The following is a 15,809-nucleotide window of genomic DNA, read 5'->3' as shown; positions in this document are numbered from 1 at the left end:
TGAAGTGGAGGACGGTGAAGTTCCCAGGAAAGTGTGGATGTGTGAAGGGAGCAATGAGGAGTGCTGATTAGAATACATGGGTGCTGCTATCATCTGAATGAGGAATATATTCCTTTGGAGAATCTTTGTGTTCTTGGTCCGTCCTCTTACTAGCACTATTTATAGATTTTAGCAACCTAACAGTCTCTTAAAACAACTCTTACAACTCATACCTGCTTGAATATCTCAAAGTAATCTCACTTTTTAATATGCTCAGTATGTTCCATTTGCCTTCCCTCTAAATTAATCCTGCTTCTTGATCTCCCATCCACCCCTGTTTCCAATTAAACTTACTTCTGCAGTGTTCCCGGTATTAGAAGTGCTGCCACCATCCAGCCATCCTTGCTCAGAACAGAGACCAGGGATTTATTCTTGACTTTTCCTTTCCTTAACCTACCTGTACAGTGAATTACAAGTCCTTAAATCTAGCTCTTATATTGAGTCTGAAAAGAATACAGGACTCTATTCCTTTTGCCTAACGCATTTCTTCTAAACTGCATTATCTAGAGCAGTGGTCGGCAAACTCATTAGTCAACAGAGCCAAATATCAACAGTACAACAATTGAAATTTCTTTCGAGAGCCGAAAACTGACTTCTGCGCATGGGCCACGAAGTTTCAATTGCACTGTACGTGCGCGCCCGCACATGGTATTTTGTGGAAGAGCCGCACTCAAGGGGCCAAAGAGCCACATGTGGCTCACGAGCCGCAGTTTGCCGACCACTGATCTAGAGTATTCCAAATTCCCCTACACCTATTTATTCCTTGTCTCTGTTTTCTTCTCCATATAGCAGTCAGAATGATGCTGGCTAAATATAATGGGGAGATACTTAAAACATTTTCATGGTTTCCCAGTGAACTTAAATAAAACCAGTGCTTAGCAGAACCTATCATAATCATATGCCAATATCCCTCTTGCTCACTAAATTCTAGTCATACTGTACTTTTTTTCAGTTCCTATAAAAAAAAAACACAACAAAAAAACCCTATCCCACACCCACCCTTGAGATTTCTTCAATCTCTCTCTTTCAAACCTTCCCCTGCCTACTGCCTGTCTGTGTCCTTGTCCTGTAGGGTTAACATTAAGGGCCATTTCCTTAGTAAGACACACTGTGTCTTCATGTTATTCTCTTTCATAGGTGCTCATTGCTTCCCTTTGTATCACCAAAATTTGTAATTTTACACCTATTGGTTTCCTTATTGGAAGCCTATTTCCCCTATAAACTGTAAGTAGTGAAACAGCAAGAACAACAATCTGTTCACCACTTCATATGTAAGGAGAGCATTGGGTTTAGCCTTCTGTACAGACCACTCTCTAGAGAGCCTGCACCTCCGCCAGCTGCGCACCTAACTGAGTTGTGTCTTCCTTAGGAGCTGGGCTCTAAAGCGGCTCACAGTGAACAATTAGCCAAACATTTTATAGAAATAGTTTTATTTGTAAATGTAAACTATATACAACACATTCAACAAACTAAAATGTTGTTGTATTTCTAATTATACAGAGAAAAAAGTGAAATCAGTTTAATTTACATAATTAAATGTACTATAATTACTGACAGATGGATGAATAAATTATAGATATCCATTAAATATTTGTTGGAATCAATTAAATCCAGCTTTAAATGTCTTTACCTAACAGTTGTTTAAAAGATCAATAAACAGACATCCAGAACAACTAAGTAATTCTAGTCACCTATAATCCCTTCAGCTTCTCTGTTTTATTATATTCTGCTCTTCAGAGAGATATATGGGATTTTATTTTATTTTTTAGTTTTGCTTAGGAGTGTGCTGAAGGAAATTTGAAGGGTAATGCATTTTATGGCATTCAGAATTTCTTGAGTTTGACAGTGAAGTTTGATCTGTGTGGAGAATTTGTCCCGTGAAGTTTGATTCATGACATTGTTGTTTTCTAGCCGATTGTCAACCTGTAATGCTATGCTGACTTTGCAGGTCTGTAGTGATCTTTCTGTCGTCTCTCGTATACTAGTACTTGTATTTTTGCAATGCTGTCATCAGCATATTGCCATTATGAATGACTGCCTTGATAAACTGTCATACAGCTCATTGTAAGAATTTTTATATACGTTAAAATTAAGTCACTACAATAAAAGAAAATGCTCGCAATCCCCTAAAGCAAAACTTTTCTTCAAAAAGGGAATTTCCTTTTTAATCATAATGATAAAGTGGGCTGAGTATAACATTCTGACCTTCTTAAATAAAAATATCAAACAATAAAAGCTCGAGGAATCTTTGCTATGTTTGCAAGGTGTCAATCTCCATATAGAAGGCAGGTTTTTGTTTTTAGTAATTCAGAATTTTTTTTAGAGGAACTATTTTCAAGGTTGAATTTAAGGTTCAATGGATATTGTATTGGTCAATAACTATACTTAAACTCTTTTTTTTTTCCACATTGATTCAGTGTGTGTGTGTATTTTGGGGGCTTAGAAGGGCAATAACGAAGTACTTTTTTCCCCCTTCTAAATTCAGAATAAATTATAAAATAGAAAATTTGGAGAGATTTAATCTATACTAATAAAAGGGTAATATGCTAATTAGACTGGGTTGAGCAGCCATCTTCTGGACATCCACCTTCCTTCCGGACAAAGCCATGGTGGTGGGGGCTGAGGCAGAGAGGGCAGTGGGGGCAAAATCAGGCCATCAGGGGAGGGCAATTGGGGGCAAGATCAGGCCGGCAGGGGAGAGCAGTTGGGGGCAACCAGGCCGGCAGGGGAAGGCAGTTGGGGGTGAGATCAGGCTGGCAGGAGAGGGCCATTAGGGGCAACCAGGCCAGCAGGGGAGAGCAGTTGGGGGTGAGATCAGGCGGCAGGGGAGGGCAGTTGGGGGCAACCAGGCTGGCAGGGGAGAGCAGTTAGGGGTGATCAGGCAGGCAAGCAGAGGCAGTTAAGGGTGATCAGGCAGGCAGGCAAGCAGAGAGGTTAGGGGCAATCAGGCAGGCAGGTAGAGGGGTTAGGGGCAATCCGGTAGGCAGGTAGAAGCAGTTAGGAGAGATCAGGCAGGCAGGCAGGTGAACGGTTAGGAGCTAGTGGTCCCAGATTGTGAGAGAGATGTCCGACTGCCTGTGGGATTGGGCCTAAACTGGCAGTCGGACATCGCCCAAGGGGTCCCCGATTGAAGAGGCTGCAGGCTGGGCTAAGGGAACCCCTCCCATGCATGAATTTCATGCACCAGGCCACTAGTCCTACCTAATAAAACAGTAATATGCAAATTGACTGCACCTTCGCCACACCCACCAGCCACGCCACGCCCACCAGCCAAGCCACGCCCACCAGCCAATCATAGCGAGTGTGCAAATAAACCCGACCAAGATGGCGGTTAATTTGCATACATAGGCACCCTGAGCTGACCCCCTGTGATGGATTGCAGAGAGCTGGGTCCGCTCTGGCACCAGGCCGAAAGCCTCCGGTGGAGGCTTTCAGCCTGGTGCCAGAGCGGACACCCAGCTCCCCACTTTCGATGGATGGTGGGCGTGGCGGACACCCAGCTCCTCGCTCTGATTGGATGGTGGGCGTGGCGAGCGGAAACCCTGCCATCGAAAGCGGGAAGCTGGGTGTCTGCTCCGGCTCCAGGCCAAAAGCCCCCGGCAGAGGCTTTTGGCCTGGTGCACGAGTGGACCCCCTGCCATCAATTGCAGGGAGCTGGGGGTTTCTTTGGCCTGGTACACCAGCGGACCCCCTGCGATTGATCACCTGGGCAGGGAGCTGGGGGTCTGCTTTCAGCCTGGGAAGGAGCAGACCCCCTGCGATTGATTGTAGGGAGCTGGGGGTCCGCTCCTGCCCAAGAGGCTTTCAGTCTGGGCAGGCCTGGGCAGGGGCTGAGCCGGTGATCAGAGGGAGCTGGAGAGGCCTGCCCTGGCCTAAAGCTTCGGCCAGAGGCTTTAGGCCTGGGCAGGGCCCAGCCCTACATTGGTGTGAACTAAAGAGGAAACACCTTTTCTGACTGCACATTGGCTAAGCTTCCTGTATGCCACTGGTAATATTCTTAGTAACCTGGGTCATAAGAATCAAAAAAGGTGATCTAGGGTTTTTCCACCACACTTCTGGAGAAAAAAATGAAGGTCCGCTGCTGGAAGGCTAAGAAATGTCATATCCTGCCCTAGCCGGTTTGACTCAGTGGATAATGCCTCAGCCTGCAGACAGCAGGGTCTGGGTTTGATTCTGATCAAAGGCATGTACCCAGGTTGCAGGCTCCTCCCTGGCCGGGGCCCAGATCAGGGCTCATGCAGGAGGCAACCAATCAAAGTGTTTCTCTCTGTCTTTCCCTTTCTCTTCCACATTGTCTAAAAGTCAATGGAAACATACCCTCAGGTGAGGATAAAAAATAAATAAAGAAATCCATATCCTATGAAAGACACATCTTGAAAATGCCTAAAGAAAGTTGTCATTTTTTCTTGGTGAAGGGACTGGAGTCCGTGTTGATGAAAACACCTTGGTGGCTGTGGTGACTGACAGTGGCTGCAGCAGTGGGGTGATGGGGCTGGTGCCTTCCCCTGACCAGCCCGGTTGCCTCCCACAAAGGGAGGCCAGACTGCAGCTTAGGTACGCTCCCTGTGGGGCGCGGGCCTAAGCCATCAGTAGGACATCCCCTGAGGGCTCCCAGTATGTGAGAAGGGGCAGGTTGGGCTGAGGGACCCCCGACCCCCAATGCACGAATTTCGTGCACCGGGCCCCTAGTCCTATCTAATAATAGACAAATATGCAAATTGACCATACATCCGACACACCCACAAGCCACGCCCACAAGTCACGCCCACCATCCAATCAGAGCGAATATGCAAATTAACCCAAGCCAAGATAGCTACAGCCACAGAGAGCAAGGTTTCCTAGGTAACAGAGGAAGCCAAGCTTTCCACCTGCCCTTGCCAGGCCTAAGCCTCCACTCAAGCTACAAAGTTTCAATTATAGAAGGTAAACAAATTCAAACAAATGGCGGCAGAATGGAGCTTGAGAGAGCAGGCCAGGGTTGCTGCCAGCAACAGGGGAAGCAAAGCTTTCTGCACACTCTGGCCAGATCCACCCGCTTAAGGCAACAAAGTTTCAATTATAACCCCAACACAAATGGCTGCCGGCCGCTCGGAGGGAGCCCCAGGCTTGGTTCCGCTCCAGGCTACAAAGTTTCAATTGTAGAAGGAAAATAAATCCCAGATACCAGGGCCTCCGCTTGCATTGCCAGGGGGCGTGGCCAGCCTGCAAACCACCACAGGCCCCTTGCTCAGGCTGCCCCACACCCCAAGGGAACCCCACCCTGATCCGGGACGCCCTTCAGGGCAAACCAGCTGGCCCCCACCCCTGTACCAGGCCTCTATCCTATCTAATAAAGGAGTAATATGCAGATTGATCATCACTGAAACACACAATATAGCTACCCCCATGTGGTCAAAGATCCTGCCCCCATGTGGACACAAGATGGCCACCACAAGATGGCCAGCAGGAGAGGTCAGTTGGGAGGCACCCGGCCTGCAAGGGAGGGCAGTTGAGAGGGACCAAGCCTGCAAGGGAGGGCAGTTGGAGGTGATCAACCCTGCAGGAGAGGGCAGTTAGGGGTGACCAGGCCAGCAGAGAAGGGAAGTTGGGGGCAAACAGGCTGGCAGCAGTCGGACATCCCTCAAGGGGTCCCATATTGGAGAGGGTACAGGCTGGGCTGAGGGACAACCCTCCTCCATGCATGAATTTCGTGCACCGGGCCTCTAGTTATAATATAATACACTACGAACCCATATTGGAATGCAGCCATAAAAGCTTCTAATACCTTCTTTACTGAACTGAAGTGATCCACTAGGGTTGCTGACAGAGGGGAAAATTGCATCCTGTACACTTATGCCTGGGCAAGCTGAGATTTCAGGCTATGTACATGTCATGTCAATAAGAAGCAGCGTGCGTGTGTGTTTACCCCTAGGTCACTTACCAGCTTATGGAAGAAGAGGAGTGAGTGAGAGGTAGGGAAAGAAACCAAAAGTACACTTCTAGCAGAAGTTCCTCATGAAAATATGGGCCAGGGGAATGAAGGGCCCCTTATCTAATAGAAAGTGTGTTTTATAGACCAGGATGTTGTTAATGGGGAATGTTTGGGACTTGATATCAAAAAACTCTCTTGGGGCGTATTACCTATGGAAGACACTTCTCCATTCATTTCCCCCTCTAATTAACTTGATTGGCTAAATCACTTCATCAATTTTTCTCCCACAATATAATGTTCAGGCAATAAATAGCTTTTTAATTTTTATAAGCTTTTCATGAAAAAAAAAAAAACACCACCTAATTTATCCATGAAAATATTTCTCACTTGATGTTACTGCATCATATCAGACAGGTATGTGATTTGTACCTATTCTGCAATGCCCTCACTTTTGTCTCTGCATTCTTCCTACTCCCTTTCTTTTGTTTTTTCTTAAGGCATTTGTACAGCCTAGAATTACTAGAATAACCCCATAGTTAATATATAATTACTAGAGGCTCGCCAACAATGTGTTTTGTTTGTTTTTATTTTGCAGGATAAAGTAAAGCATTTACAGAAGGCTTTTGCTTCAAGAGTAGATAAATCCACACAGACTGAAGTTCTAGGCTATGATGTAAGTAGCTATATAAAACCATTTTTGTCTTCTTTATTGGTATTCAGACTTCCACAAGCTTATTTGCCTCTGCTGCTGCTGTGCCCATGCATTGATTTAAAAGAATTTAGTGATGCACTATTCATCTTTTACTCTTAAATAATTCCCAAATACCCTCTGGGAACTGAAAAACATAATTACAGGCACTGACTAGCATACCAATATTTTATTATTAGTTTTAAACCAACATTTCTAATACAGTCCTTTGAATTAGTTAATTTGCAGATATGTAGATGATATATAATAGGATACAAGGACAATTTATTTTTAAGGAAGTACTAATTTATTTATTAACAGTTTAATAAAGTTTGCAGTCACCAAAGCTAAGCACGTCATTTTTATAATCTAGACCATAAAAAGAAACACAACTTAGCAGAGAAATTTATTAAAAAAATTTTAGTTCTTGGACTTTAGTGTAGGCTACAGAAAGTAATTAATTGAAAGTTAGCATTTTTTTCTTCATATGAAATACTTGTTGAACTGTCAAAACAAGATTGTAAAATGTGTTTGAATAGAAGATTGTGTTAAGTAACACTAGGTCATTTTGGATAACTTTGATTCAAATACCTATTTTTTCCTTAAGTGCAGCTATTAAATTTTCATTTTGCCTAAGTTCATGACTTTAAACTTCATTTTGATGAAAAAATAGAGGATTTATTTTGTAGGTAACATTTGTGAGAACTCTCTCTTCTAGTTAAAAACATTTATTATAGAATTATTAGCACTTTATGACAAGTATAAATAGAATAGAGATAATTTATGTTATTTTATGAAGATATGTAATGATACAATGTATGTTTATTTGCATGTCCTCATTATATTAAACAACATAAATATGGATATTACTTTTGTGTTGCCTTACAAAGTATATTAATACACTTAATATAAAGCTATTTGTCTTTATTAGGAAATAAACCAAAGTTTTTAATTACAGTGCAAATTGGTTTTCAATATTTACATGCATTATTTTTAATGAAAAAAAAAACTCTAGAAGTTATGCTTTTATTTTGAACTTTTCTTACATTTATTTTAATGTTTTTTGAGAAACCTAAATTGTCTAGATTTTAGTATTGTGACTATAATACTTCTTAAATACCAGTGTTATGTATTGTTTCAATGATGCTAATGCTTCATATTTTAAGAAAAAATATTTTTATTAAGTTCAAAGAGGATTTTCCATACATATTTCAATATTAATCTTTTTTAGAGGAGTTTTTTTTCTGTTTAAAAATTTTAAATACACAGTATTTGCATATCTGTGCCTAGGATATAAACCCAGTATGTATTTTTACAAATAATAACCTATATATTTTTAAATCTTCAAGACAGAGAGTTTTCCAATAAGCAATGAATCCAGAGTTCCCATAAAATCTTATCCCAATATAACAAAAACATACAAGTTAACTTACAATCCTATTTGAAAGTCCTGAATTTTCAAATAAGTTAACTGAGTTTCAAAAAGTGAAGTCACTTGTTCACTAACACATGGTAGTGGTAAAATCTAGTCCTTTATTAAAAGTAATGTGTTCTTAAAAAAAAAGTAGAATACTTTTGAATTGGGACAAATAGTCCATTTTACCCAATATAAGGAAATTATATTTGGGAGATTGAATTCTAAGTGTCTAAATGACTGAATAAAAGTATGGAATGTCAGAGATCTGTAACACTTAGGACTGCTTGTGAGAAAGTGTTGCTAAAAAATGACTGGCACAGGGGAGAGACTAGGTGGAGTGCTACCTAAGCTGAAGCTACTAGCAGCAGCTTATGTATTTGCCCATCTATGCCTCATAATTATTTTGTTTCTACATAAATTTTTTATATCAGCTATTTAGTTCTCCAACCATGTAAATAAAATTAAAGTCACTAACATAATTAATCCTTATTATTAAATCCTCATTGTCAAATCCTCATTGTTTCTATCTTTTTCATATCTGACAATGAGAGCTTAATGTATTTGACTGGATTGGGTTATGTTAAAGAATAATGATTTCTTGGTAGTGAGTCCCTAAAGGATCCCCGTGTACAAGTGTCTGTTATTATTTTGGTAGTTGTTAACATGGACTAATAATCTTTTTTAAAGGCTTCATGTAAACAATTCTTGGTGATATATTCTAGAATATAATCATTGGAATTAGAAAATTAATTACCAAATATATTCATTTTTTTTGAGGTAACTGTTGTAATGAACTTCAGAGCATTCTCCCTGGGGAGGAAGGATTTTAAATAAATTAGAAATAAGTAAAGCATTTTAAAAGTGTTACTTGTGTGACTATTTGGAATATATGATTCATCAGTAGTGTAATTTTTCCATGACTAGGATATATCTTCTATACTTTTCAATATTTGTTTATAAATAATTTTTCACAATTTATATGCAATAAGAATAATTAATCTTTTAATTTATAATATTTTGTTTGCATTTTTCTCAGGAAATATAGTTTGACATAATTTTTTCACAAATATGATATACTAGAGGCCCACTGCAGGAATGTGTGCATGGGTGGGGGGGGTCCGTCAGCTCGGTCTGCACCCTCTCTAATCCGGGACCCCTTGGGGGATGTCCAACTGCTGGTTTAGGCCCAACCCCACAATCCGGGACCACTGGCTCATAACTGCTCACTTGCCTGCCTGCCTGATGCCCATAAACCCTCTGCCTGCCAGCCTGATCTTCCCTAACAACTCTCCCCTAACTGCCTCTGCCTTGTCCCCCACCACCATGGCTTTGTCCAGAAGAACCTCCGGAAGATGTCTGGTCTATCTGGTCTAATTAGCATATTACTCTTTTATTAGTATAGATAACAGAGGCCCGGTGCACGGATTCATGCACCAGTGGGGTCCCTCAGCCTGGCCTGCAGGGATTGGGCCAAAACTGGCTCTCCCACATCCCCCGAGGGGTCCCAGATTTCGAGAAGGCAGTTCTTGGGTGATGTACCCTGGAATCGGGCTCCCTCCTCTCTGGTTCTGGGTGTGTCACCCAAGAACCTCAGCTGCCAAATCACCGCAGCTTGGCAGCTCCTGCATTGAGCGCCTGCCTCCTGTTGGTCAGTGCACACCAGAGCTACCTGTCGGCCCATTGAACGGTCGCTTAGGCTTTTATATATAGATACCCACATAGAATATACCTCTTTATAATTTGCAATACTATTTGTCAGAAAAAATAATGAAAAATCTTGTAAATATCTTGCATGTTATTGATGATTCTTATACTCCCTTCTTCCTTCCTAAAGCTGCCAAACACTAGCCACAAATTTTTCTTTATGGATCATTATAAATCATGTTTTAGTGATCTAAATGTCAGAATATAAGAGATTACAAGTATGCATTAATATAATTTCCTTGGGAAGATAGCTGTTGCTACACATTTTGCTTAAGATGGGTAATAGAATCCCCATTAGAGCTTAATTATAGTGAAAACTGTTAAAATAAATTTCTAAAAATTCACTACAGTGAATAAGTTTAAAGGTTTGTACAATAAACTACTCTGTCCTGTACCAGGTTCATCAGGAGACTTAAAACTAATGTTAGTGTACAATGTGCTCTGATTTGAAATGCACGTGGCACAAATTATTGAAAAATAAATCCAGAGTGCCTTGGCAAAGCCTGTAAACACAATAGTTCATGTGATGAAGGAGATTGTTGAATAAATGATGAATGTGTCTTAAATAATCAATGCCAATTTAACCTCTTTCACCTTCCTCTGTCTGCACAGGCTTAGTTTATTGAAAGATCAAAGAATAATTTCTTAGGTGCCACTTGTGTTATTAAAACAGGGTAGAAGATGAATAGATGTAGTCAAGTTAGCAATGCTGCCGATGATAAGATTCCATTAAGAGGTGGGAAAGTTTCTTCTGATTGTATCAACTGTATAAATAGATGCTTCAACATAGCATATAAGCTGTCTGTAAACATAGCTTGAACTACTGCAAATAACATTTTGGTTAAAATAACTGAGAATGAATATCCAAAATCCTCAGTGAAGATTTTATATTCTGACACTGAGAAAGTACAGGGACTTTTATTAATTTGACATATTTGTGGGTAGCTTTGTTTTTTTAAAACTTTCTTTCAATGTTCTAAGAAGATTGCCTTTTTAAATGTGGCTAATTGACTAAGTGCACATGTTCTTTTCAATTAGTGCCTGAACGTGGAACAGTCACAGGGTTTCTAAGTTGTTCTTTTAGGCAAAAGTACGAACATTTTAAAAGGGTTCTTCTTTTCATTAGTGAATGTTTTGCTCTTATATTTAATAAGTGTTTTTACTAGTTTTGAACTTTCAATTATTTGTATTTTCTTTGAGTTTTGAAGTTATTGGATATATCCTCAAATGTAATTTATCACTGTAGTATAAATATCATTAGTGGTTTTAATTTGCTTATTTAAAATGGACTGAATTGTGACATCACACATATTTTGTCTCAGCCACATACGAATGAAGCATACATCAATTTGGAAATGTGTGCTCAAAATACAGTGTTTTTCAAATATTTTAGCACATTTTCCAAAAGGTGGAATTTGCTTTATAAGTGTAGTTTTCTGCCTATGTGCTAGGAAAAAAAAATATGAATACACATTTTGAAAAACTGCTCAATGCTATCTGTGTAGTCTCAATCTATACTACTTTTTTTAGATTTAATTTTGGAGAGCTCCTGGCACAGTTAGTAATATGCAGGGAGTTCTAGCTAATATGAAAATAGTTTATCATGTAAGTAATAAAAGTTATTATTTTTTACTGTAATTGTTTTATTAACTATTGTACAAAGCTATTTTTGTTTTGCTAATGTATTGTGTCAGCCCATGGCTTAAGCCCAATTCTAAGAATTGAATAACTCTCAATTAAGCTCTCATCATCCTGCTAATAAACTATAGTTTCTATCTGGGATCCATTTGTTCCTACCATCTCCTTTAATTCAATACTTCTAATCATGCATCAACATGCCCAGCATTTAGGAGATGAGTGTGGCCCCCACATGCTTTATTTATATTTATTCATCTCACATGTTCCTTTTTATTTTTACAAATTAAAAAATCAGGCTTAAGAACCGAATGCTATATTTCAAGTTTTCTTTTGGACTACAGGTTTTAATATTACAGTAAGGACAAGTTCAGACAAGAACATTGATTAAAAACAATTACAGGAAACATGATCACTTGCTGCAGGTGCTTATTAACATTCTGTGGAGGAGCCACAGCTCCCCAGTGGTGAAGTTCTAAGGGCATTATTGTTAAAATCTCTGCATGCATTCATTCAACAAATATTACTAACTGACCCCTGGAAGCCAAGCCTTCTTCTTTGTACTTGGGATACATCCTTTAATCAAACAATAAATATGCCCTCATGGAGCTTCCGTTTTGTGAGGGAAGACTTATAATAAACAATAAATATAAAATATAATTACTTAGTACGCTAGAAGGTGCTAAGTGCATTTAGAAAAGAAAAATAGCATAGGGAAAGGGTAATTGTGAATGTAGGGATGGGGCTGAGGGTTATGATCAGAAATTTTAAACAAGGTGATCTAGGCAGGTTGGAGAGTGAGATGGGAGATGTGATACATGGAGGAGGTGAGATGAAAATCACAGTTAGTCAGAAATCCTTTTGTGATGTGTGCTTCATGAACACCTTCAGTCGGTAAGAACAAATTGCTTTACTTGCTGCAGCCCTAGGTAAGAGCAGCTGGCTTCATTTGGAAGCTGTGCTGTGTGGGCAGCAATGCATTTGGTACCATTAGACCTTAAACACTCAGACCCAGTGCATGAAGAGATTTTACACCAGGGAAGCACAGACTGAGCGAGGGAACAGCCAGCTCAGGCCTCTCAGAGCACGCAGAGAAGAGAGCTGGGGAGACTCACCCAAGTTTTGTAAATTACATTTGCTTTTCCTCTTTTTTGCATGCACCCTCTCTACCCCCTTCTCTCTCTGTGTGCCACTCTTCTTCTAGAGTCAAATTTATATACTTCAAATGTAAAGTTAATGTCCATGTAAGAAATGTCCAAACTTGTAAGGATTTTTATGAGTTTATCTGAGCCAAACTGAGGACAGTTGCAGGGAAGCAAAACCTCCGTGGATTGAGAAAATGCTCTGGAAAATGGCAGGTTTGCATCTTACTTTATACATTACAATCAAAAGAGGAGGCATAAGTGGGTTTCAGGTTACATGAAATACATTGGTGGTAGATTTGGAAGGTAGGAGAAAGCAAAGTGGGGAAATCTCTGGGATTGGATATAAAGTAAACCGATAGATACATACTTCTTTTACATAGGTGGGTACAGGTGAGTTAACAGTCAACAATTAACAGTGATAATGAAGGGATTTGTGGGCCCCCAGTCTGGTGAGGTGTTTGTGCATTGAGAGGTCCAAAAAAGAAAATGATTTTGTTATTCCAAAAGCATGTTATCAGGTATGTTATCCTCTATTCAAAAAGATGACAGTTAAGGTAAAGATGTCCTTTGTTAGGGAAAAATACTCACCTAGGACATAACTACAGGCCATGAACTGCTTTTAGCTGTAAAGTTTTAATTTCAGACCATTCTGTGTGGTTACTTTAGGTCTCTGAGTTTGTAAGGCCACTGTGCAGGCCTCACCTGAGCTTGTCAGGTTTAATATGTGGTCCCTTTTCATCCACATTAAACTTCATTGTGTATTAGCGCATCCCATTTATCAGAGGTGTGCCAGTAAATGAATATAGAAAGCATTCAATAATTACTTGGTGAAAAATGAATACAATAACTAAAAGGCTGTAATGTTACTACTATGATACTAAAAATCTATGACAAATTACTATGTATTATTTTACTGTATTTACAACAAAAACTAAGGAAGTGCATATTGCTGTCCTACATTTTATTTTATATTATTGTATCTAACACATTTTGAAAGGAGTCCGTGTGCCTTTTAGAACAAAGCATTCAATGCAGATCAGCATATACAACCAGTAATTTTAAAACCTAAGCATCTACATTCAGTTGCTTTTACAGTATTGCACTGAATGCTTCTTTGTAGAATCCTGAATCTTTATCTAGGAGCCAGATCATTCCTGGAACGTCTCCAAGTCTCTAATTCAGCTTTGACTACAAACAATTAAGCAACTGATAATTCTTTTGTTAAGAGAATTTGTGTTTAAAATCTTTATGGGGAGGAAAGCAAGGCTAGGTATTGACTATAAAAGCTGTTATGATTATAAAAAGTATTCATTAAAATGAAACAATAAAAGAACAAATACAAAATATTTTGTATAGCTTAAATTATGTAGGGAAGGAAAAATAACTTTATCTCTACCTTCTAGGTTCTTGACTGAGATCTTCCCTCCCCGCATAATAAGTGACTGATTAACATTAATGGGAAAAAAAAAAACAGAAATTTAGTAACATGTATACACATGGGAGATACTCAGGAAAACTGAGTAACTCCCCAAATGGCCCAAGCCACCACCTTAAATAACATCTCCAACTAAACACAAAAGAAAGATGTTGTGGGGGAAGAGAGGACACCAGTATGGGAGGTTACCAGGAAACACATGGTAAACAAGGTTATGGTTGTAACACAGATTTAAGTGGGTGCCTTCTCTATAGATAAGAGTTTCTAGACATTAGTTATCCTACTCTTTCTGGTACTAAAAGGGAGACACCCTTAAAAATAGAGTTTTCCCTTATGAATGTAAATGTCTCCTACAGAAGGTAACTTTTACTTTTTTAGAGCTTATCCTTTATCTGCAGTTTCTTGAAAACAGCCATCTCTAGATAATTTACATGTCAAAGAGGCATATTTTAGGATGGCAAATTCTGTTCCTCTTCACTAGCATATATCTTCTGCGAGTAAAAGAACTGTTAATGATTTTAGGAGGGGAAGACATTAAAATATTAGATTATTAGTGTGTTGATAAACAAATTCAACCAAGTAAGTTTGAAGATCTAATTGCTTTATTAAGCAATTCATGAATCTTGCATCATTCTATCTAACAAATAGAAAGGCAGTCCAAGGGGTAGGCCATATGGAAGGGTTTTTAAATTATTACTTTTAGATCAGGGCACCATCTTTTGGGAGAAAGGGAACAATAAGGGATCTTATCATGCAGATTGCTTCTTCTTTCTAAGGGGCATGGAGAAGGCCCCATGGCAGGTTAACTTATTGGTATTGACCAGGAAATTCCAACTGGTTGATTAAGATTATGTTTCTGGAGGTTGAAACGGCAATTAGGCAAGGTATTAAGTCTAGGTTTGGTCATGTTAATGAAAAAAACCCATTGAAACCTGTAAAGAATTTTAGTGAGTTTATTTGAGCCAAACTGTGGACATATGCTGGGAAGCAGAACCTCAATGAATTGAGATAATGCTCCGAAGAATGGTGGGTTACATTTCTATTTATACATTGCAATCAAAGGAGGGACATAGGTGGATTACATGAAATTCATTGGTGACGGATTAAGGAGGTGGGATAAAGCAAAGTGGTGGGAAACCCCTGGGATTGGATAAAAAGTAAAATGATGGACACATACTTAGGTGGGTGCAGGAACAATTAACATGATAATGAAGGAATTTGTGGTATCTGTCCTGGTGCCCACCACATCTGGTTGTGCCCCAGGGGCTCCAGGAAAAAGGGAAGTTACAAGTTATCCAGACATCTCACAGATATGTTATCTTAGAGTAAGGTGACCATATTTTAACATTGGTAAAGCGGGACACCATTGATGGGGGGGGGGGGGGAGTTCTTTTTTTAAAATATATTTTATTGATTTTTTACAGAGAGGAAGAGAGAGGGATAGAGAGTTAGAAACATCGATGAGAGAGAAAGAGCTGCCTCTTGCACACCCCCTACTGGGGATGTGCCCGAAACCAAGGTACATGCCCTTGAGCGGAATCGAACCTGGGACCCGTGAGTCCGCAGGCCTACGCTCTATCCACTGAGCCAAACCGGTTTCGGCTGGGGGGGGGGGGGTTCTTGATTAAAAATTTGGTCTATATTGTAATCGCTTTTGGTTTTTTTAATAAAAGGAAATTCACTTCTTAGATCATCGTTGAATTTGCATACTCTTTTCTTACTCATTATGTTAAAAATCTAAAAAAATATATTATAAATTATTATATACATATTGCTTAAAAACACAGTAAGTAGGTACATAATTACATGAACATATTTTATTTTTAGTTTATAAA

The 15,809-nt window shown here is 39.5% G+C and overlaps 1 protein-coding gene across 1 annotated transcript in view; it reads left to right on the top strand.

The window, feature by feature from the left end:
• The window catches only part of CCSER1 (coiled-coil serine rich protein 1), a 1,048,396-nt gene that overhangs the window by 493,859 nt on the left and 538,728 nt on the right, over window positions 1-15,809 (top strand). The window contains exon 8 of the mRNA XM_054727411.1: window positions 6,546-6,623. Coding sequence (XP_054583386.1) covers window positions 6,546-6,623 — 78 coding nt within the window. The remainder of the gene's footprint in view (window positions 1-6,545; window positions 6,624-15,809) is intronic.

This window comes from Eptesicus fuscus, chromosome 2, assembly GCF_027574615.1.
Source record: "Eptesicus fuscus isolate TK198812 chromosome 2, DD_ASM_mEF_20220401, whole genome shotgun sequence".
Taxonomy (NCBI): domain Eukaryota; kingdom Metazoa; phylum Chordata; class Mammalia; order Chiroptera; family Vespertilionidae; genus Eptesicus; species Eptesicus fuscus.
The sequence above is the reverse complement of the archived record's forward strand: the minus strand, read 5'-3'. Positions and strand labels throughout refer to the sequence as shown.